This window comes from Lagenorhynchus albirostris, chromosome 20 (genome assembly GCF_949774975.1).
Source record: "Lagenorhynchus albirostris chromosome 20, mLagAlb1.1, whole genome shotgun sequence".
Lineage (NCBI taxonomy): Eukaryota > Metazoa > Chordata > Mammalia > Artiodactyla > Delphinidae > Lagenorhynchus > Lagenorhynchus albirostris.
Genome location: NC_083114.1, coordinates 46,379,548 through 46,407,303, shown reverse-complemented (window position 1 = coordinate 46,407,303; position 27,756 = coordinate 46,379,548). Strand labels below are relative to the sequence as shown.

Sequence of the window (27,756 nt, the reverse complement as noted above, 5' to 3'; positions counted from 1 at the left end):
TTCTCATTTACAGGGAACACCTCAAATGTTTCACTTTCAAATGAATAAGACTTCATTTTGCTTCAGATACATCCACATTTCATCCTGGGAATCTGACAAATATTACTATTCTTTTGTTACTTTCTTAATACTGATTTTTTTTTTTTTTTTTTTTTGCGGGACGCGGGCCTTTCACTGTTGTGGCCTCTCCCGTTGCGGAGCACAGGCTCTGGACACGCAGGCCCAGCGGCCATGGCTCACGGGCCCAGTCGCTCCGCAGCATGTGGGATCTTCCTGGACCGGGGTAATGAACCCATGTCCCCTACATCAGCAGGCGGACTCTCAGCCACTGCCCCACCAGGGAAGCCCAATACTGATCTTTTGATTGTGTCTTCCACGTATTTTATCTTCCCACTCATCATTTTTATCAATTTATCTTTTTCCTTTTCATCCTGATTTCATTTTCAGTAGCATCAACTATGCATTTGGCTCCTTCCAATAAGGAATTTAATCCTAAGAAATTATTATTAGTTCTTTTTTGTTGTTCATCCTATTGTTCTTTCATCTGAGTCTACTCCCTGCTTGTAATTTCCTGATTCACAAGGACCATTTCTTATGTTTTGTGAAAATGTCTGTTTCTTGAAATTGTCTTCGGGAATCTTTGTCATCATTATTTGAGCTTTGTCTTCCTCTGAGCATTTTTAAGGGGAAAATAACATTCAGAAAGCTATTGAGGGACTTCCCTGGTGGTCCAGTGGTTAGGACGCAGCACTTTCACTGCTGTGGGCTCGGGTTCAACCCCTGGTCGAGGAGCTAAGATCCCACAAGCCGCAAAGGGTGGCCAAAAAATAATAAAGAAAAAAGAGAAAGCTATTGAAAATAATATAATGAATAAGTGCATAAGCATGACCCAGTTTCCCAGTTTTATCAACTGTTAATAATTTTTTCCATATTTGCTTCATGTTTTTTTAATGTTAAAATATTACAGATATAGTTAGTGGTAGCCAGTCTCCAGGATGACTGGTCCCCGGTGATCCCTACTTCCTGGTATTCACACCTCGTGTAGTTCCTTCCTACTACAAGTCCCCTGTAGTTGCAGCAGGACTCGTCAGAGTGACCAATAGCATATGGAAAAAGTGATAATATACACTTCCAAGACTAGGTTACAAAAAGACTGAACTCTCACCTCTTTCTTTTAGATCGTTTCCTCTGGGGGAAGCCAGCTGCCGTGTTGGGAGAACACTCAGGCAGTCTGTGAGAGGCCCACAGCAAGGAAGCAACTGAAGTCTTCATCCAACAGTCAGTGAGAAGCTGAGGTCTGCCAACAGCTAGTAAGTGAGCCTGAAGGCAGATCCTCTCCCAGTTGAGCCTCCAGATAAGACTGCAGCCCCAGTGCAGAGCTTGACTGAAACCTCCTGAGACACCTGAACCACCCGGTAAACCTCTCCCAGATTCCTGGCCCAGAGAAAGTGTGAGTAATAATGTTCATTGTTTTAAGCTGCTAAATTTTGGGGTAATTCGTTTTGTGGCAATAAATAACTAATACATAGTTGAAGGCCCCTTAGGGTCCTCCCTCATCCAATTTCTTTTCCTTCTCAGAGGTAATCATTATGCTGAACTTGGGGTCTCTACCATTCTCCTGGATGTTTTTCCTACTATGATTTTGTCAACTATGGTAAAAAGATATAAATTAATGATGAAGGGTTTAAAAATTATAATTACAAATTTTGGAACATTCCATATAAATATGCAATTGTAGTTCAATAAATCATCTCTGAAATGAATAATAAAATTGGGAAATCTCTCCCTTCTTAATTTGGGAACTGCTTTGTCTAATATTACAATGAAATGTAAAGGAAAATCTATTGTTAATAACAATAATAATAGCTGCCATCTACTGAGCACGTTCCAAGTATTAAATCTTTGTATAAACATATGAGCTTATACTTTTATTATCCCAGTTTAGGGATAAGAGAAAGGTTAAGTAACTTACCCAAGGTTATACAGCTAGTAATTAATGGATTCCAAAGCTATTAGCTACTACCAGTGCTATTTATATAAGGTAGAAATTAAAGAGAAGGGAAAAGATCCAATTCACATAAATGTAGCTGTTAGAAGGTTCCTCTGCAAATGGCCATGAGGTCTAAGTTGATCATCTTAACTGCCTTCTTCCATCATTTATTCCCTGTTCCTCCTACCCTCAGCTGGGCAGGGGTCTATGCCTGGTAAGGAGACTCAAAACTTTTCTCCTGTAGGACCTGAGTTCTTGGTGGTCCTGTCTTTATTGGATTGCTGTACTTTCCCATTAACTGGGTCTTTGGGACAAGGGCACACTAAGATGTGCCCCCCCAGTGAATCCTTGGATTCCAGACATTTCCTCTTTCCTCCACTAAGTAGCAGACCGTTTTCCCGTTGGTAATCACATCGTTCACCAAGGCTTAGCTCAGGGACTGTCATACCTGGGGCTGCTATAACAAAGTACCACAGCCTGCACGGCTTAAACCACAAACATTCATTTCTCATAGTTCTGGGGCTGGAAGGCTAAGATCAGGGTATCAGTATGGTTGGGCTCTGGTGAGAGCTCTCTTCCTGGCTCCCAGATGGCTGCCTTCTTGCTGTCTCCTCACACGTCAGAGAGAGACAGACAGACAGACAAAGTGCAACAGAGAGACAGAGAGAGACAGAGACATAGAAAGGGCTCTGGACCCTTCTTCGTTTTATAAGGACACTAATCCCATCCTGGGGCTCCACCCTCCTGACCTCATCTAAAAGCCTCACCTCCTGATACCATAACACTGTGGCTTCTACCCATCGATTTGGGGGTAACATAAACATTCAGCTCATAACAGTGACTGCCCCCCTTCTCTGCCTATTGATTCAGCAGCCTGAGGAGCCCCAGATGGCCAAGGGGCAGCCTCAGATCCAATTGAATGGGGCCATGATAGTATTTCCTGGCCTAAAGATCTCTCCACTGGGCACTAGAACCTCTAGACCCACTGAGTCTCAGATCACTGTCAAGGAAAGCAAAAAGATTCTTCCAGGGAATTATTAGGGGTCATAGTGGGAGAAGCCACCCACCCCTACCTCCTCTCCTTCGTTCCTGGACCTGCGCATTCTGGCAGTGTCTAAGTCCAGGAATGGTCGTGCTAGCAGAAGCCTTGCAGGCAAAGAAGACAAATCCATACCCAGAACACGTGTCTGTCCCTGTGAGGACGGGACGCTGTCCGCACATCCCAGTCTTACTGCAAACAAGGGATTATTGTTTTGCCTGTCAGGGTGCGACCCTCCCCTTGGAGAAGCGCCCTCTGCTGGCATTTCCTAAGATCTGCATCCATGAGCATCCTCTTCTAATTGGCATCTATCCGTGTTGGTTCCTCACTGCTTTTGGTAGCCCTTTCTTCTCCTTTTATTTGAGGAGTTGCAGATATCTCCTAGTTTCATTGATGGTGTTGTTTGTGGTTCTGCTTCTCATTCCCCTTGTGCTTTTGTAGGACTTTTCGAGAGGAGTGGAGAAAAATGGCAACTTTACTATAGTTTTTAATACTGAAATCTGGTAAAATTTAAACGTATGATCACTCTGAATGTTAATATCATTGGCTTGTATTTTAATATTAATTCTGGTGTACTTTCTGACATTCTTAAATGAGTTTTGAAAAATTGGACTAATACAATACTAATATTGTACCCTTTGACCCACTCCTCACGTTGCCCCTGAGATTGCTTGGGGACAAAGGAAAAATGATAAAAAAGGGGACAATTAGTAAGACCCTAAAATGTTTTTCATGAGGTCCATCAATAATATAGTCATACCATCCCTGTTTGTCAAGCTTCTAAGGCAGTTCCTAGACAAGGGGCCAGATGATTCTTTGTTATGGGGCTAACCTGTGCATTGTAAGATGGCAAGGTTACCAGGTCTGCCCAGAAGTGCAGAAGGCTAAATGAGTGTTATCCCCAATACCTGCCACCCCAGTCTTAATCAGTGGTGGAAGAACGGTCTCAGAACTGTCTCAGTGGGCCATTTACATTTAATAGTATGAGCCTGGTTGATGATAACAATGCATCGTAAAACTTTCAGACGGAAGGGAGAACGTTTTGTGGACCGTGTGTGTGTGTGTGTGTGTGTGTGTGTGTGTGTGTGGCAATTTTAAGTTATTAGTTCTTAAAATCAGAACTTTTTAATGGAAGCAACTGGACCAAAAATGTGTCAGAGGATTTTGAGACTCATTAAAACAAAGTTGAATGAGAAAAAAAAAAAACCAGTCTACATCACCTAAAATCAACAGTCATGGTGGAACAATTAATATGGAATACTCAAAATAAAATGTACAACGTTTGTGCTGAGGATAGGTGCCGGTGTTTTGCATGGCTAGTTAGCATTCATGCCTCTTTTTCTTTTTACGGAATTACCTCTTCCCCTTTTAGGGAAGAGTTGGTGGGAGGGTGATTCCTTTGTGGCCCCATGAATCAACAGGAGAAAGTTGGGCCAATTGTAAGCTTTTCCTGGGAAACTTGGCTCTGGAGCAAGTGACCCTAGGATGAAGAAAACTATCAGAGGCACTTACTGCAGGTCTAGTTGCGTGACAAGGGGCAATGATGGCAGCAGTGGTGGCCTCCTGACAATTGTCCCTGGCTCTGAGAGTCACTGTGCTTCCAGCTTCTTGCTTTTGGGGGTCCATTGGTGTGTCCTTATTCTGGCTGGTTCCCACGACTGGTCCTCCGGTTTTGCCCCCCTGTTTAGTAAGCACTTCCCTTCCCCATGTCTTTCCAATGAATTCTCATTTGCTTTGCTTGGGTTGGGCTGGTTTGTTTCCATTGTTGGAAACAAGACGGAACTAGCAAAGGAGATTGAGAAATTGACTGGAGAACTGAGAAAAAACACATTTTTCTGGAAGCCTGGGAAAAGGGTGTGTTTCAAGAAGAAAGGGCCAGAGGCTTCCCTGGTGGCGCATTGGTTAAGAAGCCGCCTGCCAATGCAGGGCACACGGGTTCAAGCCCTGATCCAGGAAGATCCCACGTGCCGCGGAGCAACTAAGCCCGTGCGCCACAACTGCTGAGCCTGTGCTGTAGAGCCTGCGAACCACAACTACTGAGCCCACGTGCCACAACTACTGAAGCCCGCGTGCCTAGAGCCCATGCTCTGCCACAGTAGAAGCCACCACAATGAGAAGACCGCAAACCGTGACGAAGATTAGCCCCTGCTCACCGCAACTAGAGGAAGCCTGTGCATAGCAACGAAGACCCAACGCAGCCAAAAATAAACAATAAATAAATAAAAAATAAAATGAATTTCAAACTTCAGGTCAAAGTCAAGCAAGAAAATGACTGAAAGGTATTTCTTAAATTTGCCAATTAAGAGGTCCCTCTCCAGGAGGAGTGTGGCCGGCGACAGAGGAATGAAGAGAACATGGCAGGTGGAGGGAAGGAGACCCTGGGGACTCAGGAGCCGCCCTTGAGGCAACCTGAATGCATGGAGGGAGGTGCCCAGGACTCATGCCAGGTGCCCTGGACCAAGGGTGAGCTTTTAAGGACTGGAGAATCTGTAGAATGTTTGAGGCTCAAAGGAAACAGCCAGTAGAGGCAAACGAAAGACATAGTCAAGGGGGGGAATTAACGGGCTTCCACCTTCTGAGTGTTTATTAAGTGTCAGACAAGTTTCCTGAGGAGAGAGGGGTTCAAAGCAAAATCAGAGGGAGGGACTGGCCTGGGACTGGAGGAGAGACATCTCTTCATGTGAGACAGAAGAGGGAAAACACAGAGGAGATGATGGAGGTGAGGGAAGAGGAAAATGTGGAATTTGCATGGAATGACTTGAATGTGGGGTGTTCAGTAGGCATTGACTTCAGCCAAATGAACTATGGTGAATGAGTCACAAAACATCTGCCAGAGAGAAGGAGCTGGGCTGAGAGGAGAGGCTGTAGGAGAGAAATGAGGTGGGAGGGTGAGCTTGCTGGAGGCTGAGCAGGCCAGTCAGAAGCCCAGAGAGGGGAGGACGTGTGAGGAGTTTGTCCTGCCCAGTCCTCAGGCTGAGTATTGTGTACGAGAGCAGTCTTGCCTTTGGACCACAGAGACATTGTCACTCTCCGTTGTCCCCAGATGCTGCCTACAGGTAGGAGGCAGGAGACAATGCAGCTCCGATTTTTTGAGCACCTACTGTAGCAAGGACCTAATGTGGCCGTCAGCGCTGAGGTACCAAGAATGCAGCTGGAAATTATGTCCTGGGCTTATTTATTTGTTAATGTGTTCCGGTTTTTAAATTCAGCCCTACATTCCTAATCTTAAAAAAGGTGGGGGCCGCTTCCCTGGTGATCCAGTAGTTAAGACTCTGCGCTCCCAATGCAGGGGGCACGGGTTTGATGGGTGGTCTGGGGAACTAAGATCCTGCACGGTGTGGCCAAAAAAGAAAAAAGAAGGGTTGGGGGTAAAGGTATCAGCTAAATTTCCCCATTGATTGTTTAGGGGTTCTTTCTCTAATAAATTTTAATTTTGGAATAATTTCAGATTTACATGGCAGTTGCAAAGATAGAACAGAGGGCTCCCATATACCCTTCACTCAGTTTCCCCTGATGCTAACATCTTATATTACCATGTACACTTGTTACAACTAAGAAATCAACATTGGCATACTGTTGGTAACTCAACTCCAGAATGTATTCAGATTCCACTGGTTTTTCCACTAACGTCCTTTATCTTTTTCAGACTCAAATCCAGGATACCACATCGCACTTAGTATTTAAGTTGTTTTTCAGAAGTAGGACTTATTCCTCGATATTCCTCTTGTACAAGTTTTAGAAGAAGAGTTTAAACTTTTCAAGCTAGTCAACTGAACCAGTCTGACAAACTTAAACTCTGATTGTATTTCTTTTATTACAGTAATTTGCAAATTAAATACACACACACACACACACATACAAACCTTATGTTCCAACTACAATTTGTTGTTCATTATACTTTAGGGGCAGAAACCATAAATTATATTTATTGTATTTGTATGTTTTAGCACAGATAAAAACACAGTTGCTTATATATTCTCCTTAGTACTGGAAATAAATGTTTGGACCCAGCACAGTTGAATCTGCTCACACACCCCTTGGGATAAGAATGGGGAGGAAGTTTTGCATGTGTGGCTGCCCATGATGAAACCCATTTTTAAAAGATAGAAAAAGAAATGATGCCATCTGTCCAGTTGTCAGTTGCTGTTTCCTAAGGCTTTTCTCTTTTAAAGATCAGTGTAAACTAAGCAAGAGTAAATGCTCCCCTTTTGGGTCAGATTTTAGCTTTCACTTGAAAGGTCTCAATTCCAGTGCTGTTAGAACTCGGAGATGCATTTCCTAATTTGTAAATAGGATAGCCCTCGAGATCGCTGTAGAGAAAGCGAAATTACGACATTTCAAAATCTACTTTCGAGCTCATCCGGGCGTTTCTCTCCATCAAAATTAATCTCCGTGCGACCCAGATGGGACTCGAACCCACAATCCCCAGCTCCGGAGGCTGATGCCTTATCCATTAGGCCACTGGGTCACCACGAGATCCGGGTTCTCACCCCGTCCCCTTACGCAATGCTATCATCGCGCACCGCCCTCGCGCTCTGCGGCCTCCCTTCCGGTGGTGTGTGATTTGGGAGCCGCCCCCAGTGCCTGCAGCACGCGCCTGCGCACTCCTGCGCCCCGACCCGTCCCGCCGCCAGAGCCTCCGCGCGCATGCGCAGGGTCTGCCCCACCCCATTGCCCTGGTACTGCGTGGCCCGCACGCGGGCGGCTTTGGGTGTCTCTGGGGGAGCTGTTTCCTCGTGGGTTTGCGGAAGGGTCTCAGTCCTGGCAGCATACTAGGCGCACTTGGTGGGCGGGGGAACTCTAAACAAAATTCCAATGCTTGGCCTCTCCCCGTTCTAATTCTATTTACCAGGGCGGTCCCGGGCCTCTGCATTTTGCAGAGTTCCTGCGACCTTCTTCTGCGGTGAGGTCCTACTGCATCCCCCCAACCTTCCCGTCCCTAACAGCTCCCTCCTTCCCTTTTTTTCCCTGCATTTATTCAAAGTACGTTAATTGGATAACATTATGTGCTGGGAGCTGTTGGGAGTTTGCAGGGTGAACAGGCTTTTCTTCAAATCTGCCCTTCTCCCCCACTCACCTACAAACATTTTTCTCCCCATCTCTTCTTTCCCTCCGAATTGAAGGGAAAATAAATATAACAAGGTCCCTAAATACAAAATAATACGAATTTTGTTTTGTTTTTATCCTAAAGCTAGGTCTTCGATAAAGATTTAGAGATTTTCTGGTTCCATGCATAGTATCTGTATGCTTGTTGCATATAAAGGTGCTGCATTTGTTATTTTAAAAAATACACGATTTCGTTTTCTTCTTAGACACATAATACCTGTTCATTTAAAAATTGTATAAAATGGGGGTAAGCCAAACAAAAATTGAAATTGATTATAATTTTACCATTCAGAGTTAACCACTATTAACATTTTGGTGTGCATCTTTCAAATCTTATGTGTCAGTGTGTTATGTGTCAGTTTTATTACCTGTGGATCCTGAGTCATCCAGGAAATGCTTTTCACAAAAACTAGGACATTATTAGTGAATAATAAATAATCATATAGCAACGATGGTGCAGAAGCAATGGTGGGTAAAACTGACACAGCGAATCAAGGCAGTGACACTAAGCAATAATCGTTATTCTTCACCTTTGTGCAGTGGAGGGAGGGGAGGGAATTTGGGCCAGCTTCACTTAAGAACATCCTTGATGACACTATAAGAATTATTAATTTAAATCTCGACCCTTGAGTACACATCTTTTTAATATTTTGTGGGACAAAATGGGAATTATGCATAAATCACTTTTACCACAGAATTCAATGGTTGTCTCTTGAGGAAAACATTTGTTCAGTGTTTGAGTTGCAGGCTAAACTGGCTGCTTTTTCAGTGGAACATAGTTCTTGAAAGAATGACTGACAGGTAAACTATAATTATTCAGACTTGGGCACACTTGGGTTTGCTTCTCTGGAGCAGCTTCACTCTCAGGCTCACATCATCAGAGCACGCAGTCCACTGGAAGAGAGGGGATATCTCACAAAAGTCTCAGTAAATATTTTACTGCATTGTGTTACATCTTTATCACCAAATTCCTGTGTCTGGGAGATGGAATGTACTGATTGGCTTAGGCCAGACAGACCCTCTCCTGAATCTCCATCCAAACTACAATAGGAACAGTTGGGGGTGTATGCTTTCCCAGGACAAGGTTGTATCTTTCAAAGGCAACTTTCACTTTTGACATTTTACTTCTGTTTCAGGTTATTTTCAGGTGCAAGCACAGAATAGTGGTCAGAGAGCACGGATCCTGGAATGAGATGGTCTGGGTTTGAATCCTGTCTGCCATTTACTCCTGTGCGAACCTGTACAAGTTACTTAACCACCCACTCTTCTGTGAAATGGAACAAATAATAATACTACCTCACAGAGTTGTGAAGATTAAATGTATTCATAAAGGTAAAACACTTAGAACAATTCTGGGCACATAGTACCCAACACTTGCAAGCAAAAGAAAACCCAATTTGGGGCTTCCCTGGTGGCGCAGTGTTAAGAATCCAACCGCTAAGAATCCACGTGCCAACGCAGGGGACATGGGTTCGAACCCTCCTCCGGGAAGATCCCACATGCTGCAGAACAACTAAGCCCGTGCGCCACAACTACTAAGCCCGCGCGCCTACAGCCCGTGCTCTGCAACAAGAGAAGCCTGCGCACCGCAACAAAGAGTAGCCCCCCTAGCCGCAACTAGAGAAAGCCCACGCACAGCAACAAAGACCCAACGCAGCCAAAAAATAAATTAAAAAAAAAAAGAAAACCCAATTTAACGAGCTTAAACAACAAAGGAAATGTATTGGATGATGTAATTTCAAAGTCATATAAGCAGCTTTCTGAGGTAAGGCAGGCTGTTGATCCTGGTTTCTCTAAAACTGTCTAATTCAGATTTCTAGGACTCACATCTCTCCGTTCAGAAGAACAGAGCCTGCTTTCCAACCTCTAATCATTAAACAAAAGGCACAGGCTTCCCAACTGGATGAATTTAGGTCACATGACTTCCCCAGAACCATTCACAGTAGCCAAGAGAATGCCTTGTAGTGACTGGTTTGGAGGTGAAATCCTTCCACATTTTTGCATTTAGGGAGATAGGATTGTGCTGATTGGTTAGGTGGGAGTAGAATCAACCTCCTATGACTCTCATAGCTGCTACACAATGAGTGAGGCTGGCAAAAGTGCCTGCGAGAAGGGATGAAGATAATTGTTTGAATTTATCTATAGTAAAAAATAAGCCAATACAGCTTTTCTTAAAAATACCCTTTTCAGAATACAGAAAAGTTGCAAAAAGACAACAAAGTGGCCCATAATCCTGAGGTTCTGATAACCATCATTGATGCTTTTTTAAAAAGTACAAGAAAATACAAACATTTTATTCAGAAATGTATAAAATATAGCATAGATCATTACTATAACAATTGACAAAATTTGAACACAGACTATAAATAAGTAATCGCATCAAAGTTGTTGTCTTGAATTTGATGATTGTGGTGTGGTTATATAATAGAATTCTTACAAGATATAAGCCGAAATATTTAGGGCTAAAGGGACATGATTTCTCAGACTTGCTCTCAAATGGTTCAAAAAGTAATATGTAAAAGCCGTGTGTATATATATTTACATAGAGAAAGAAATAGTAAATGTGGCAGATGTTAACATTTGGCAAATATGGATAAAGATTTGCAACTCTACTGTATTTGAAATTATTAAAAATAAGACTGGAGAAACAGGCATAATAAACCTTTTGTTACCATATTTATGCCTTCTATGCAGTCTTTTGCATGACGCAAGTTAAACAACAACATCAACACCACCTAAAAAATGCAGCACATATCTGCCTTACCCCTCCCCTCCTTGATGGCCAGAAACCCCGGCCAAGTTCCTTCTGAGTCCTATCAGGGGAAAAATGCATAGCAATATATTTCTATATCAAGATTTTGAAAGAGAATTATTTTGGGAATCATTTGTGGTACTTGTTTAAGGCAAACATCCAGGGAAACTACCATCCACCGTACAGGCATAAACCCACTGCTAAAAGCCAACGCTCCAGCCATGGCTGACTGGGAACTGGTCCTTCGCGCTGCATGCCGGGATCTGGAGTCTTTCTCCTCCGAACTGCAAGGTGCTCTGGGATAGCCCGGCCTCTCCCTTATCTCGCGATGCTATCCTCTCTTCTTCGGGGCCCTCTGACCCCCGCCCCAACGTGTTTTTCAAATCCACCAATGGGCGCATAGCGTAAGCTCGAACCAGCCAATCGGAATGCGGGGCCACCGGGAAATTTAAATCGCGCCGGCCGGCTGCTCGAGCCACACCGTCCTCTGGCTGACCGTGGTGGACGTCTTGAGTGCAGTCGATCCGCAGCCTGTGCGCCCCGCACCGCCTCCTGTGGAAGCTTGAGCCGGCTGTGTAGGTACGAACTGAGGCCGCAGCCCGGCCCGAGCGGCAACGGCTGGCCCGCAAGGCCGCGCTCGAATTGCAGGCGGCGGGAGGGGAGGCCCGGGGTAGGTGCCGGGCCTGGCTTTGGCCTCTCTGGTTAACGAGGTCTCGGGGGCGTAGTTCGTTGGCGAGACGGGCGTTGCACGATGCTTAGCTGTAGGTCTCGAGGCCCTCCGAACAGCCGCGATTGTCTTTGAGAGAGAATCAGAGTGAGGCCCGAGGAGGAAAGCCTCGGTAGGAGGCCCAGCGCCTCTGGCTCCTCCTCCGCCCGTTCCCGCTGCTGCTTCCCCGAAATGGGGTCGGGGGTGGGGGCGTGGGGCAGGGGAAGGGACTGGAGATGGAGGTCGCAGTTGCAAGTTCTGTCTCTTAACACGTAGGCCCAGGTTTGGTTGTGTCACAATTTCGTAAAAGAACAGAATGGAATTAAAGATAGCCACTTGTAAGGAAGACTTTTACTTTTGTGCTCTCTTGGAGAATGCTCTTAAGTAGCTGAGTTTGAGTGAAGCACAGCTGATATCAGCCTAATTTAGTGGATTCGCTCAGAATTTCTGGAAATGAAAATGTATGCGAGATGCTGAAGATGCAGAACTGCGTCGCAGGTGTTCAGGGTGGGTGGGCAGGAAATTTTATGAAAGACTCCACAATGTAACGATGAATCCGATTTTTAAAAAATTTTCAGACGTGGAGAATGTACCTGTTTGGGCCTTTTAAAGACAGTAGAGGCTCCAGAGGATCGGAATTTATGGCCCCTAGGACATAGATTTTAACTGTAACCTCATTTCCCCTACTTTGTCTTCAATTAACTATTTATAGATCCCATATAGAGTTTAGAGGCACACTGTCCGGTGTGGTAGTCCCCAAACGCATGTGGCTAGTCTGAATTGAGTGATGCTGTAAGCTTAAAGTCCCTGCAAGATCTCGAAGAAAAAAGAATGTAAAATATCTCAGTAATTTTTTGATGTAACGTGTTGAAATGAGAAAATATATGTTGGGTTAAATAAAATATATTATTGAAGTTAATTTCATTTTGTTCCTTTTTGCTTTTTTAAAAATGTGGCTACTAGGAAACTTAAATTTATGCAGCCTGCATTATATTTCTGGTGACAGTACTGCTCCAGGAAGTTATCAGCCCTTCAGAGGGGAGGGGCCGAAGATCATTTGGCCAAAGCTGTTTAATAGTGCTGAAAAAGGAAGTTCTTCCTCTAATATAGAAATGTAGACTCAATATGTGTTTGATGATTCCATTAATGCTCATCTTATTGCACATCAAAATGATAAAAGGGAAATTTTTTTCTCTCCCTCATCTTACAGCTTTCTCCCTTTGTCTCATAACCATGTCCACCAATGAGAATGCTAATTCACCAGCTGCCCGCCTTAACAGATTCAAGAACAAGGGGAAAGACAGTACAGTGAGTACCTTCTGTTGCTTTCCTATGATATTTTTTAAACGGGAATATATTTGGAAAGGGGGTCAAAATTTTGAGCGAATTTGAAAAAGTGCCCTCACTTGGCAACAAAAACTGATTGTAATAGGTGAGATAATATGTTGTCTTTTCTCAAGGAAATGAGGCGGCGCCGAATAGAAGTTAATGTGGAGCTCAGGAAAGCTAAGAAGGATGACCAGATGCTGAAAAGGAGAAATGTCAGCTCTTTTCCAGATGATGCTGCTTCTCCACTGCAGGAAAACCGCAACAACCAGGTAAGGATATTTTAGCTTATGAATTACGGTAAACCCAGAAAAATCAATATGGGGCTTTTCTTAGAAATTTAAATAACATTCCTAGCTTTGTGGTTTTAACTATCAAATGTGAAGATCTGTTTTTGTGTGCTCCCCGGCAGTAATTCTGATGGGTTGTCTTTTTCCTGCCCACCCTCCGAAATCTACTGAAGCTGATCCTAAGGTTGTCTTTAGCTCTGATCTCCCTTCAAGTTTCCCTGCATTTTCAGTTGCCAGCTCATACCTTGACCTGGCCATTTAACTGTTAATTGAAAGTTAATCATGTCCAGAACCATCTTATTTCTACCTCTTTCTTTCTCTTTCTCTTTCCCTTCCTTCCTTCCTTTCTTCTCTATTTTTTGTACTTGTCACCAGCTTTATTCAGGTCTTTTTCCTCAGTACTGAAATACTTTCAGTAGTCTCCTAATTTTATCTTTCCCTTCATTCTGTGCCACATACTACTTACCTAAAAATTTTCCTAAAATTCTGCTTTAAACATCTTAGAAACTTTATGGTTTTAAATCTTTATTTTTTGAAGGTTTTTTGTAAATTAGACCCATCTTAGATTTTCAAATTTATGTATTTCATCTTTCAAAGATATTGGGCACTTTCCTACTTTTTTCATGTTATGCTTTACTTTAGCGCTCCGTATTTTATCAGTTTTTTTTTTTTAATTGAATTCCACCTATGCGCTATTTCTCGAGTTTTATACTCAAATCCCATCTTCTCCTTATAGCACTCTTTGGTTAGCCTAACAGGAAAAATGCTCCCTTCTTAGAATTCCTGTAGCACCCCATTCTGCACCAAAAAAGGAGAGTAAATTCTGTATAACACTATATACATATAACACTATATACATATATATATATATATATATGTATATAGTGTTATACATATAGCCATTTATTATATGGTTGTTTGCTTGTCACATTTTCCTTGTTAAGTTGTAAGCCTATAGGGAGAAAGGGACACTGTCTTTTTGAGCTAACTAGCATTGGTTCTCAAAGCAATGCTACAGTTAACTCAAACCTATGATCACAACCTATACATTTATATTTGCAACACTACTATGGAAATGAATAGATAACAAACTTAGATATGAAAAATCCCAGCATATCTAAATACAAGTGATTTAGACTAAGGTAGGAATAACCTTCGCAGTGCTCTAATTCATTTTTTTAAAGTTGTTCACAGCTACTTTATCTAGTGACTAAATGCTGGGATACTCCATTACTTCAGACTTTGTTTAATCATGACACCAAGTTTGAGAATTGTTCTACATATTAAAAATGAATATTTCATTAACAGGCAAATTTTAATGTAGGGCTAAACTCTTAGTAACTGATTATAAACTTAGGGTTGGGATTTTATTGTTTGTATTTAATCCTTTTTTTAAAATAAATTTATTTTATTTTATTTATTTTTGGCTGCGTTGGGTCTTCGTTGCTACACATGGGCTTTTCTGTGGTTGCAGTGAACAGGGGCTACCCTTCATTAGCGGTGCTCGGACTTTTCACTGCAATGGCTTCTCTTGTTGTGGAGCACGGGCTTTAGGTGCGTGGACTTCAGTAGTTGTGGCACACAGGCTCAGTAGTTGTGGCTCACGGGCTCTAGAGCACAGGCTCAGTAGTTGTGGTGCACAGGCTTAGTTGCTTCGCGGCATGTGGGATCTTCCCGGACCAGGGCTTGAACCTGTGTCCCCTGCATTGGCAGGTGGATTCTTAACTGCTACGCCACCAGGGAAGTCCTGTATTTAATCTTGAAAATGATAATTTGCAAAATTAATTCCATTTTCTTGTAGGGCACTGTAAATTGGTCTGTTGATGACATTGTCAAAGGCATAAATAGCAACAATTTGGAAAGCCAGCTCCAAGCTACTCAAGCTGCTAGGTAAGCCTTGTCTGCTATAGCATGGATAACCTAAGAAATCAGCCTTTTTACATTTTTTGGTGGGAAAGTGATGAGCAGGTGGTGTGGGTAAAGTAAAGTTTAAGCCAGGCCTAGGCCTATTTTCATTAGAATCTTCCCTTAGGAGGATGTAAATTTTTCTGTAATTGCCTAAATTCCATCTACCTCTAGTGATAATCACTGTTAACCTTTTGGTGTACTTTTTAACAAAATTACAAAGTTTTTGTCGGAGTGGCATTTCAAGTCTGTCAGGGAAAGGAGGAATTATTCAGGAAGTGGGATTAGCTATCCCTAATAGCTAATGGGAAGGAGGTGCTATCCCATTTATTTAGAATGGTCCATCCATTTAGGAAATAAATATATGTAGACTCTTATCTCCCACCATACACAAATATTTGTGATATCCATAATAGAAAGGGTTAATAATTTCTGTAGCTTGACAGTGTGGGGAAAAGCAAATCCAGTTGACAAATGATCATGGAAAAGATGTTTAGCTTCACTAGTGGTCAGAGAAATGCAAATTAAATTAACAATGAGAGTGCAATGCTATCAGATTGTCAAAGTTTTTAAAAAGTGATAAGATCTAAAGTAGATTTCTGCAGAGATGCAGAGAGAAGGTTCTACATTATTGGTAATATCTCAGTTTTGGAAAAAAAGTAGTTTACGACGCAACTTATGGTAGCGCCATGCAGCCAGTCTGCTCAGCTCCTCTTAAATTCCAGAATGTCTCAGCATTTAGTGCTTTACTGTAAAAGGTTGTTTAAAGTTCTAAACTCTTGAGTTGCATTTTAAATTGTTTTTTTATATGAATGTGTTTTGATAATCACCTTCAATTTTTGTTTTTCTTTTTGCTTACCCTTAGGAAGCTGCTTTCCAGGGAAAAACAGCCCCCTATAGACAGCATAATCCGGGCTGGTTTGATTCCAAAATTTGTGTCCTTCTTGGGCAGAACTGATTGTAGTCCCATTCAGTTTGAATCTGCTTGGGCCCTCACTAACATTGCTTCCGGGACATCAGAACAGACAAAGGCTGTGGTAGATGGAGGTGCTATCCCAGCATTCATTTCTCTGTTGGCATCTCCCCACACTCACATCAGTGAACAAGCTGTATGGGCTCTAGGAAACATTGCAGGTACTTGGATTTAAGATTCTTTTGACTGAGTGTCTTCAGTCATACTGAGGTTAGTAGAAGTGCCTTGTCATAAGTAATAGTGACGTCTGTGTTGGGTTTTGAACTTACTTGCTTCCAGTGCATATAAGGGGTGGAAGTGGCATCTAATTTAAGGAATTTCTGAGAGTGTTTTCTTTGCTTCAAGACACTGGTGCACTCAGTCACTGAAATTGATGGTGCTAAACAAGTAGTTACGGTTAACTTTTGCCTTTTTTTTTTTTTAAAGGTGATGGCTCAGTTTTCCGAGACTTGGTTATCAAGTATGGTGCAGTTGACCCGCTGTTGGCACTTTTGGCGGTTCCTGATTTGTCATCTTTAGCGGTAAGTTACTTAACATACATCAAGTTATTCATTGATTCTAATTTTCCCACCTTCTCAAAAAACAGAGCACTTCATTGCATTTTTCTTTTCCCCTAGTGTGGTTACTTACGTAATCTTACCTGGACACTTTCAAATCTTTGTCGCAACAAGAATCCTGCACCCCCCTTAGATGCTGTTGAGCAAATTCTTCCTACTTTAGTTCGTCTCCTGCATCACGATGATCCAGAAGTTTTAGCTGATACCTGCTGGGCTATTTCCTACCTTACCGATGGTCCAAATGAACGGATTGAAATGGTTGTGAAAACTGGGGTTGTACCCCAACTTGTGAAGCTTTTAGGAGCTACTGAATTGCCAATTGTGGTAAGTTAACTTTCAGGTGAGAATATAAACTCTAAGGAGCATAATCAATTGGTACTAATATTGACATATTGTCTATTTTAGGCCATATAATGAGCTTCTTACTTGTCAAAACTTTTAGGGTATAGAGATTTTGAGCAGTGCTGGAAAAGATAAAGGATAACCGCCAGCGTCAACATTTTTTTCCTTTTCAGACTCCCGCGCTAAGAGCCATAGGGAATATTGTCACTGGGACAGATGAACAGACTCAGGTTGTAATAGATGCAGGAGCACTTGCCATCTTTCCCAGCCTGCTTACAAACTCCAAAACTAATATTCAGAAGGAAGCTACGTGGACAATGTCAAACATCACGGCTGGCCGCCAGGACCAGATACAGCAAGTTGTAAATCATGGATTAGTTCCATTCCTTGTTGGCGTTCTCTCTAAGGTAATGAAGTCTTAGGACTTAATAAGGGATTGTTAGTGTTTATGGACGGGCACTTGGTAGATTCTTAATGTACTAATGTTAAGTTCTACTTAACTGCCTTTGCTAAATAATAGTCATTTCTTTTACTTAAGCTTGGATAGAACCAGTTGGTAGTTTTCGTCACCGTTTTTCTAAAACAGTACTTTTGGAATCTTATTTTTATGACCATTCTGAAATAAACCTGTTTCCTTATGTTAATTAGGCCGACTTTAAGACACAAAAGGAAGCTGTATGGGCTGTGACCAACTACACAAGCGGCGGAACAGTTGAGCAGATTGTATACCTTGTTCATTGTGGCATAATAGAACCGTTGATGAACCTCCTAACTGCGAAAGACACTAAAATTATTCTGGTTATTCTGGATGCCATCTCAAATATCTTTCAGGTAAGTCTTAAGAAGGTGGCATGTGTTTGAATTTGGACTTGATAATTGGTTTGCTATGAAGGTGACTGGGGTGGGGGCAGCTGAGCTTACTCAGGGGGCCACAGAATCAGAGAGACATTTATGGGGGCCACACTCTTGATAAAAGGTGTGACAACGGATTGTAAGAGAGATAAAGGAGATGACAGGTGAATGATGTCACCTGAATTGAGGTCAGGTACATATGTGGACACTATTCATACCTATTTATTTTGCCAAGAGTTTTTAATTCCCCAGTTTCATACTGAATTTTGGTGAAATTAAATTTGAATGACCTAGTTAATTATATTTTTCTTCTGGTTCCGTTCCTAATTGATCCAAGCATGCTAGCACAGGGCACTTGTCATAGTGTTTGGTGGTAGGTAGGTCTTACTCAACAACTTTAAACTTCAGATTATGGAAATTTGTACATACCAAAGTTGAGTTTAGAATAATGATCCCTAGTGTATCCATCACCTAGCATAAATAATTGTCAACATTTGGCCTCTTTCTACTCACCTTACCTAAAATTTTATTTTTTTTAAATTAATTAATTTATTTTTGGCTGCATTGGGTCTTCGTTGCTGCGTGCGGGCTTTCTCTCGTTGCGGCGAGTGGGGGCTACTCTTCGTTGCGGTGCGCGGACTTCTCATTGCGGTGGCTTCTCGTTGTGGGGCACGGGCTCTAGGCACATGGGCTTCAGTAGTTGTGGCATGTGGGCTCAGCAGTTGTTGCTCACGGGCTCTAGAGCGTAGGCTCAGCAGTTGTGGTGCACGGGCTTAGCTGCTGCACGGCATGTGGGATCTTCCCAGACCAGGGCTTAAAACCGTGTCCCCTGCGTTGGCAGGCGGATTGTTAACCGCTGCGCCACCAGGGAAGCCCTAAAATTTTATTTTGAAGCAAGTAAGTAATTTCATTTTTAAAAATTTATGTTTCTTCTAAAAGTTGAGAACTTTAAAACATATTTAGCCACAATATCATTCTTACACCTAATAGGTTCTTGATATCATCAAATAATCTAGTCCAGGGAATTTGTTTTTTACATACCGTAGGCCCTCTTTACTCTTGGACAATGGTTCTCTTCCTTGACTACATACATTTTGGGATTATCTGGGGTGCTTTTACACTAGTAATTTCCAATTCCCATCACAGACCAATTGAACCTGGATATACCGTCATTTTTAAAGTTGCCGAGGTGATTTTGATGCACAGAAAAGATTGAGAACTATACTGTGATCGTTGTGGCTGAAGGCTACAGAAGTAGTTGCTAAGAGCAAGTACAGGTCTGATTCCCTTGAATTTTTAAAAAATGTAAAATGTAGATAAAAATGGAGATAGTTTTATCTCATAGGATTATGGAAGGAACTGTTGTGTTTATTTCTGTCTGATATATATTGATAGTCAAACATAGACATTGTTTTCTTCATTAAAACAGAACATTCAAAGTTTAAGCTACTAAACTTGGAAATTTTTTTTTAGGCTGCTGAGAAACTAGGTGAAACTGAGAAACTTAGTATAATGATTGAAGAATGTGGAGGTTTGGACAAAATTGAAGCTCTACAAAACCATGAAAATGAGTCTGTGTACAAAGCTTCATTAAGCTTGATTGAGAAGTATTTCTCTGTTGAGGTGAGTAACCTGGTAATGTTAATAAGCACTGGGAAAATACACACTTAGGATTAAGCCCGTAAGATTTTTTTTTCCTCATACTTCTTTAATGAGCCCGGATAAATACAGTAAAATATTAGTGTAAGTAGGAGATGACATACATATTTGCTCCTTTAATGTTTGGCTTGATGATAATACCATCTTTGTAACTTGAGATATTAAAAAGTCACCAATTTACTTTCGAATGAAAAGCCTCACGAATCTTAGAATATCTTTTTTGTTGTTGTTGTTTAATTTATTTATTTGGTTGTGCTGGGTCTCAGTTGTGGCATGCTTGTGGGCTCCAGTTCCGTGACCAGGGATCGAACCTGGGCCCCCTGCATTGGGATCGCGGAGTCTTAACCACTGTGCTACCGGGGAAGTCCCATGAATCTTGGACTATCTTGAGACTAAGTTTGTGTAGGAGTTGGAGAAGTAGGCCGACCCCACAGCCATTCTCTGGCCTAATCCGTTTTGCTCTTGCCTACTGAAAAATGACAGGTTAAAAAAATCTCTATTTTTCTGTTAATTGTAGAAACTTTCTTTAAAAATTTTTTTCTTTTAATATTATAATTTTTTATTGAAGTATTGTTGATTTACAAAGTTGTGTTAATTATTGCTGTACAGCAAAGTGATTCAGTTATACATATATATATATTCTTTTTTGTATATATTCTTTTCCACTATGGTTTATCATAGGATATTGACTATAGTTCTCTGTGCTGTACAGTAAGAACTTGTTTATCCATTCTATGTATAATAGCTTACATTTGACGCCAGCCTCTCACTCCATCCTTCCCCTATCCCCCTCCCTCTTGGCAACCGCCAGTCTGTTCTTGATGTCTGTGATTCTGTTTCACAGATAGGTTCATTTGTGTTGTAGTTTAGATTCCACATGTAAGTAATATCATACAGTATTTGTCTTTCTGACTTATTTCACTTAGTATGATAATCTCTAGTTGTATCCATGTTGTAGTAGCATTTCTTAACCCATTCAGAATCTTCCCCTCTCAGGCAAGTTCAGTATCCCTCCCTCCACTACTTGAGATATTGAAGTGTGTTTCAGGATTAAAGGTGAAATACACAAATGAAGACTTTAAGAGTGAATACCTTATAGGCATTATGCTAAGTGAAATGAGTCAGACAGAGGAAGACAAATACCATAAGATCTCTCTTATATGTGGAATGTTAAAAAACACACACACAAGCTCATAGATATGGAGAACAGATTGGTGGTTGCCAGAGGTGGGAGAAATGTGTAAACTTTTTTTTGTTTTTGTTTTTAGCCTAAATAAATTGAGATAAAAGAAGAAAAAAGTAAATATAGACTTCTAGGCAGCTACCTCTTAGAAATGTGCCATATTTATGGGATTATATTGTTTGTTTTTAAATACTTCCAGGAAGAGGAAGATCAAAATGTTGTGCCAGAAACTACCTCTGAAGGGTATACATTCCAAGTTCAGGATGGCACTGCTGGGACCTTCAACTTTTAGATTGTACCTCTGAGGCATAAAGTTGTTTGTTGTGTACTATGTTTGGTAGAAGTTTGTCTTACTGTTTCTCTACTAAGAACTCTTTACACGTGGTTTGTCATTGTAGCACTTTTTACAAAGAAACTATACTTGAACAGTTCCAAACTGTACATACTGTATGAAGCTTCTCCTCTCAATGGGTTTCTTATTTCTTTGTGGAATTTCATATCTTGCAGTGTCCTGTAAATAAAGATTAAATTCCACCCTTTTCTTTACTTCACCATGCCGATGTGTTAACTTTCTAATTTAGAGCTCTTAAAGGCTGCAAATGAAGGGGAGCTGAATTGAACGGATGTGACTCTAACCAGGGGTGTAGTTTTGGTTGCAGACATCATTTAATGTAAGGTTTGTTATGTCATCAAGGATACAAGATTGATAACTTCCTGCCCACTTCTGAATTCTGGCTTTGCTCCAGGCTGCTTCCCCTCTTGGTTGGTGAAAATGGCCATTGGCACTTCCAGTCTTCACATCCATTTCACACCAGTCAGAAAAATTTTTTTCACAAGTTTTCACCAAAGAACAAATAAAATTTCGCAGAAGCCCTGAGCCAATGTCTTCTCAAGGCTTACTGGCCAGGGAGATGGGATAAAAATCTTAAATTTAATCATAAATTTCTCCTGGAGCTACAAGTGGAATTCATTCCTCTGAAATTTCAAGGCTGAAAGTGGTTTCAAGGCTGCACCTTGGCGTCAACAACTGGGAAAGTTTAATTGGTAAGGGGTGGGGTTGAAATAGTGTACTTAAGTTTTTAATTTAATCCCCAGGTGCTCCATCTGTGCAGCCTGGGTTGTGAAAGCCACTACTTGAAAGAGTTGCTATGCTGTTAGCAGAAAAGGAAGGAGTTGGGGGGTGGAGTGTTAGCTACAGTATCCCAGAAGTCTCAGGAAAACGAAATGCATCTTTAAAGTACAACTGTTAGTTTCTGCCTTTTTTTTTTTAATTTATTTTTGGCTGCTTTTTTGACTGGTGGAAAAGTGATGAGCAAAGCCTCCACTGCCTTTTTCCACCACAGAAGATAAAAGCTGGGACTTCCCTGGTGGCACAGTGGTTAAGAATCTGCCTGCCAATGCAGGGGACATGGCTTCGATCCCTGGTTGGGGAAGATCCCACATGCCGCGGAGCAACTAAGCCCGTGTACCACAACTACTGAGCTTGCGCTCTAGAGCCCTCAAGCCACAACTACTGAAGCCCATGTGCCTAGAGTCCGTGCTCTGCAACAAGAGAAGCCACCGCAGTGAGCAGCCCATGCACCACAACGAAGGGTAGCCCCTGCTCTCTGCAACTAGAGAAAGCCTGCGTGCAGCAATGAAGACCCAACGCAGCCAAAAATAAATATTTTATAAAAGCGGGGGGTGGGGTGGGAGGGGGAGGAGGAGAGAAGTAACCAGACTGCGGCTCTGCAGCCTGTCCTCCCTTCCCTGCCTACCTCGTGCTCCACTCCCCTTTTTCCCTCCCCTTTCCCCAGCCTAAGTCCCTTCTTGGTTGCTGCATCCAGAAGTCTTTCACTTGAGAAAATGTGGAAGTAAACCTGGACATCCTAGGCTTTTGCTTTAAGGTAGGTGGAGCTTTATGGCTTTAAAGGGACTAGTGTAATACACACTTTGATAAGAGTACAAGGCCTGGATTTGTTAGCGTAAAGGCATGACTCAGTGAAGTAATGGACGGGAGGCAGCTGATTTCTAAAAATACATTTTCATATTTTAGATAAAATTCTTAACATACTAGTTTCCTTGGAGTTAAAATCCAGAGAGCCATTTGTATGTTCTTATTGAACTTAACTGGATAAAATCTTAGGTATTTTTTGAGGTTTTATATTCAGCTTGATTTTAAAAAGTGATAAAACACTGTACAGCCACCAACTTTTCCCTCTTTCATAAAATGTCTAAATTGCTTTTATTAATGCACTACATTTTTAAGCTAGCAGTTTTAAATGTCGTCTAAGATTTTAATGATCTTTGCCTATAACTGATTTTTTTTTAAGACTAGACCTTTGTTTTATTTTTTTATTTTTGTTGTGTTGGGTCTTCATTTCTGTGCGAGAGCTTTCTCTAGTTGTGGCGAGCGGAGGCCACTCTTCATCGCGGTGCGCGGGCCTCTCACTATCGCGGCCTCTCTTGTTGCGGAGCACAGGCTCCAGACGCGCAGGCTCAGTAGTTGTGGCGCACGGGCCTAGTTGCTCCGCGGAATGTGGGAGCTTCCCAGACCAGGGCTCGAACCCGTGTCCCCTGCATTAGCAGGCAGATTCTCAACCACTGCACCACTAGGGAAGCCCTGTTTGATTTTTGTATTAGTTGTAAGTAAGGGTGGGAAGGTAACACAGAATTTTAGTGAAATATAAAAGTAAAAACTGCAGACACTTATTTTGCTTGTTGCAAAAATCTTTAAAAAGTTAACGTTATTGGGACTTTCCTGGTGGTCCAGTGGTTAACACTATGTGCTTCCAATGCAGGGGGCTGTGGGTTTGATCCCTGGTTGGGGAGTTAAGATCCCACATGCCACGCAGCCAAAAAAAAGTTAACATTATCATTAGAAGATTGAACGTCAGTGTTAAATATTTCCCGGAGTATTGATTCTTTTTTTTTTTCTTGGCTGTGTTGGGTCTTCTTTGCTGCGCGTGGGCTTTCTTTAGTTGTGGCGAGCGGGGGCTACTCTTTGTTGCAGTGCACGGGCTTCTCATCGCAGTGGCTTCTCTTGTTGTGGAGCACGGGCTCTAGGTGCGCGGGCTTCAGTAATTGTGGCACGCAGGCTCAGTAGTTGTGGCTCACGGGCTGTAGAAAGCAGGCCCAGTAGTTGTGGCTCACGGGCTTCGTTGCTCCGCGGCATGTGGGATCTTCCCAGACCAGGGCTCGAACCCATGTGTCCTTCACTGGCAGGCGGATTCTTAACCACTGTGCCACCAGGGAAGTCCCTGATTCTTTAAATTGCTACATTGTATCTTGGCTTTAAATCGTATCAAGCAACTTAACTATTTTTAGAATTAAGGTAGGAAATAAACATTCCTTTTCTTACTGATGTTTGATTTTTTTTCCGTCCCTCTCTTCAACCTTTCTGTGGCTGCATCACTGAAAAGAAATTCTGGATAATTTCTTGTTACAGTAAATCCTCATTGTTGAATAGGATTTTTGCTTCAGCATTAGGCCTCTTAAATTGCTCTTGTTTATTCATTTATTTATTTTTTTGAGCTTCTCAGAACCAAGAATTAAAACCAAAATTGTGGTCACCAAAGTGGCAGGTTCCTTTCCATTAGCAGTGGAAGCAAAGTCTTCAGTTTTGTTTGTATGGGCAGTTGGAAACCTTGTGAGCTACAGGACCCCAAGTTCAGAAGGCCATTAAGGAAAGTGTAGCTGGCCACTCCTTCTCTCCCTCCACCCTTGCTGAAGCTTGCCAAGACCCAGCTGGCTGATTTTGCAAAGCCCTTGAAATATGTCATTAATGGTTCTTTCTTTTGAGGTTGGGCTGTTGACCTAATTTGTGATTAACAAAACCTGGCCAAATCATGCGGTGCTCCCCGCCCCCAAGGGAAAGTGTTCGTGAAAAGTGTTTTAGTAAGGTCGCTGATTCAACTTTCCTAACCCCAGCTAATAAAGATGATAAAAAACACTCAAGCTATCAAGTAGGGCTTTTTGAGGGCAGAAGAGCAATTTAATTTTGAGCACTTGTATGTTAAATGGCATGTTTTGGGCATAGTTTGAAAGCATAATTCTGGTGTCCACAAATGCCCAGTTTCTCCTAAACATTTGGGACAGTTTCATAACACTGTGTAGGTGTTGTAGTCACCAAACCCTCTTAAACTGATCAGTTTGTTCATTCCCCCCATGCTTTTCACAATCAAAAATGTCTTTCCCTGTCCTAGTTTGGAGAGGTAGTGCTATGGAATGGACTAGTAATTAGGAGCCAGATCAGCCTGAGTTCAAAATCTGTCTCTACTGTATTTTAGTGAGTGAGTGACCTTTGGGCTATTAAAGTAGCACAATCTCTGATGTAAAATATAAGTACAGGTACTAATTACTATATAGTATTAATATCCTAGCTAAGTATCGTAGCCATAGAACAGCTATTCCCAACCTTTTAACAGCAAAGTTTTCCTTCAGTTCTTCCACAGGCCTCTATTTTGGCACATTTTATCTCCTAGACTAAGTTTGTTATTACTCTCCCTTTTTTTCCCCCCTCTTGTCAGTCACAGATATACATCAACATGAGACTTTACATGGCTTGTTTCTGTACTCAATGGTAGGAGTCTATCCCAACGTTGGATGTTCTGTCAGCCTTTAGTTTTGTTACAGGCTTGCCAGAGCTTTCCAAACTGGAACTGGCCCAAGGCTCACCAGCTTTTTCTGGGATGGCCTTTGCAGCTAAACCCTGCAAGAGCTCTGAGTTCTCTTCCTGTGCCCCGCCCCCATTCCCCTTTCTCTGAATTCTGTTGAGCAGTTTATTTGGGGCACCAGCCATGAGAACAGCCCCATCTGAGCCACCCAAGCCAGCTTGGTAATGGTTTGCTTAGAAACTTGTCACTATAGACAACAAATTGGCCTTTACTTAAGAGTGATATAAAGTTCCTTAAGTGAGCAAACATTTCACAGTGAGACAGCCAAACAAAGCTGTATTTTCTGCTCTGAAAAAGGTTGGATGTTTAGAAAACAGGTTCAGGTAGAGATATTGGAAGCTTAGCCACAAAAACAAGGGAACTTGAGGAAGGATTGGATGAATCAGAAACTTTGAATTCATTCAAAATGAATGAAAAGTTGAAGGATAATATAAATATCTAAGGATCAGAAGGCTGTTCTGATTGTAGCTACGATAGACACATATGATTTTTTTAGCAAAACTGTTGGACAACAGGAGAAATGTGGGAAAACACGTAGAAATGAGAAGACCTTTTCAAACTCTTTGGCTTGGACCAAACTTTTAGGTGACCAGTGAGTATCCCCCCACTACATTTTTGACCATCTTTTCAGCCAATGTCTGTCATTCCAAGGAAACATTAACTTAGTGAATATGAAACTTCTTTCTTTTCTTTCTTTTTGGTAACTTTGTAAAATAACTTGTCCTAGTTACAAAACTAATGCTAATTTTGGAAAATTTAAAAAATACAACACCACAAAGATTAAAATAGCCTAAAGTCCCACCATTGGATTGTATATTTTTTCATAGATAGGAATTCTTTTTTTTCAAGTTATTTTAAACTTTATTAAAAAAGAAAACAAGGAAAAAATATAACCACAAGGCATTTACTTAAACACATGAACAGTATTGGATTTTTTAAATTGAGGTACAGTTGATTTACAATATTAGTTTCAGGTGTACAACTAATTGTACAATAGTGATTCAAAATTTTTATAGATTATACTCCATTTATAGTTATTATAAAATATTGGCTATATTCCCTGTGCTCTACAATATATCCTTGTAGCTTATTTGTTTTATACATAGTAGATTGTAGAGATAGAAATTTTTAATGTGAATAACCTGAGATCCAGGATACACCTTAAGGGGCCCATGAACCCCTGAAATCGTATGCAAAGTTTACTGTTAGATACATGAGTATGGGGTTTTCTGAGAAAGGGGCTCATAGGCTGATGAAAATTAGGTTCTTAAAGGTGTAGCCACCTTCAAAATATTAGAAACTTCAGGTGTAGATCTTTCCAATTTATTTTCTACACATTTGAGGCGTGCTTTATTATCTTTAACGTCACCATCTGAGCCCGCTTCACGCAGTCCTTTAAGACCTCAGGCCAAGAATTTAGCTGTAATTTGACTGAAGAGCTCAGGTTGAACGGGAGTTTTAACTGCTGTCCCTAAAAGATGGCATTTGGTGGACATTCATTCCAAAAGCATGATGAAGCACACGAAGAATGTGGTGCCTTTGTCCCCGGCAAGAGAAGATGGCAGGGGTTTGTATTTCTCTCTTTGGCCTCAAGTTTGGCTTCCCTGGAGGCCCCAGAGGGCGGGCGGCAACAAAAATACTGTTTGGCTCCCCATCCTGCTGCCAGGTCTCCGAGAGGCAAATCACACACTTCCCAGGGTTGGATCCTGAGCACGGCTGCCGCAGGGGGAGTGGTTCCTAACTGTTCTTAAGGAAGCAGGGAACTTGCCTGGCCTTCACCAGCATAATCAGATCTGTCATTCTCTTCAGAAATTGGCTTTCTTTCTAGGCCTTGTGCTTTGCTCTGGATGTAACGACTGCCATTTCCCCCTGGTATTTCTGCTGTGGTAATCATGCTTGCCCTTCTCCTAGGAGGCTGGGGGAATTTGCTAGCCAAAGTCACAGCTGGCTCCCAGATGGCTCTCCGTCCCGTGACCTCACCAACATCCCAACATCGATTTGCTTGGGAGGCTTAAACTTGGCTTGGGGGGCAGGATGCCTGTGGACCCCACCCTGAGAGATTTATGGGCTCAAGCCTTGGAGAGAGCAAATCTCTAGAGGTGGGATGGGACTAATCAGTTTCCTTTTGTTGCACATTCTAGAATTCTGCCTAAAACAGAAGAGGTTGACCTCATTCTTACCCCACCCTGGAGATTAAGTGGGGGTAACTAGATAACTAGCAAGCTATTACTGATGATGCTAAATTACCTGGCAAAGAAAGTTTCTCTCTGTCTCCACACACACGCACGCACACGCATGCGCGCGCGCACACACACACACACACACACACGCTAAGAGAGTTCTCTTTCAGGGAATGTTCTTTCGGACACTGAGTATGACATCAAAATGATCTAACAAGATTGCTATCTCCAGTTCCCAGAA

The 27,756-nt window shown here is 41.9% G+C and overlaps 1 protein-coding gene and 1 non-coding gene across 2 annotated transcripts; one reads left to right on the top strand and one right to left on the bottom strand.

Annotated features, from left to right (window-relative positions):
* Positions 1-7,424: 7,424 nt before the first annotated feature.
* Positions 7,425-7,497, bottom strand: TRNAR-CCG (transfer RNA arginine (anticodon CCG)). The gene has a single exon. It is a non-coding gene; the product is annotated as a tRNA-Arg (tRNA).
* Positions 7,498-11,348: 3,851 nt separating this feature from the next.
* On the top strand, positions 11,349-21,231 carry KPNA2 (karyopherin subunit alpha 2). The gene is made up of 11 exons (XM_060133098.1): positions 11,349-11,466; positions 12,804-12,901; positions 13,054-13,191; positions 15,011-15,099; positions 15,980-16,248; positions 16,514-16,608; positions 16,705-16,968; positions 17,160-17,393; positions 17,635-17,817; positions 19,312-19,461; positions 20,880-21,231. Exons 2-11 carry the CDS (start codon positions 12,827-12,829, stop codon positions 20,970-20,972), a joined length of 1,590 nt encoding a protein of 529 aa, XP_059989081.1. The 5' UTR covers positions 11,349-11,466; positions 12,804-12,826; the 3' UTR covers positions 20,973-21,231.
* The last annotated feature ends 6,525 nt before the right edge of the window (positions 21,232-27,756 follow it).

Coding starts and splice junctions, on each gene's coding strand:
- KPNA2 (XM_060133098.1), top strand. CDS start 12,827: ATGTCCACCAATGAGAATGCTAATTCACCAGCTGCCCGCCTTAACAGA. Junction 16,249..16,513: donor GGCTCTAGGAAACATTGCAG/GTACTTGGATTT, acceptor TTTTTTTTAAAG/GTGATGGCTCAGTTTTCCGA. Junction 16,969..17,159: donor CTACTGAATTGCCAATTGTG/GTAAGTTAACTT, acceptor TTTCCTTTTCAG/ACTCCCGCGCTAAGAGCCAT.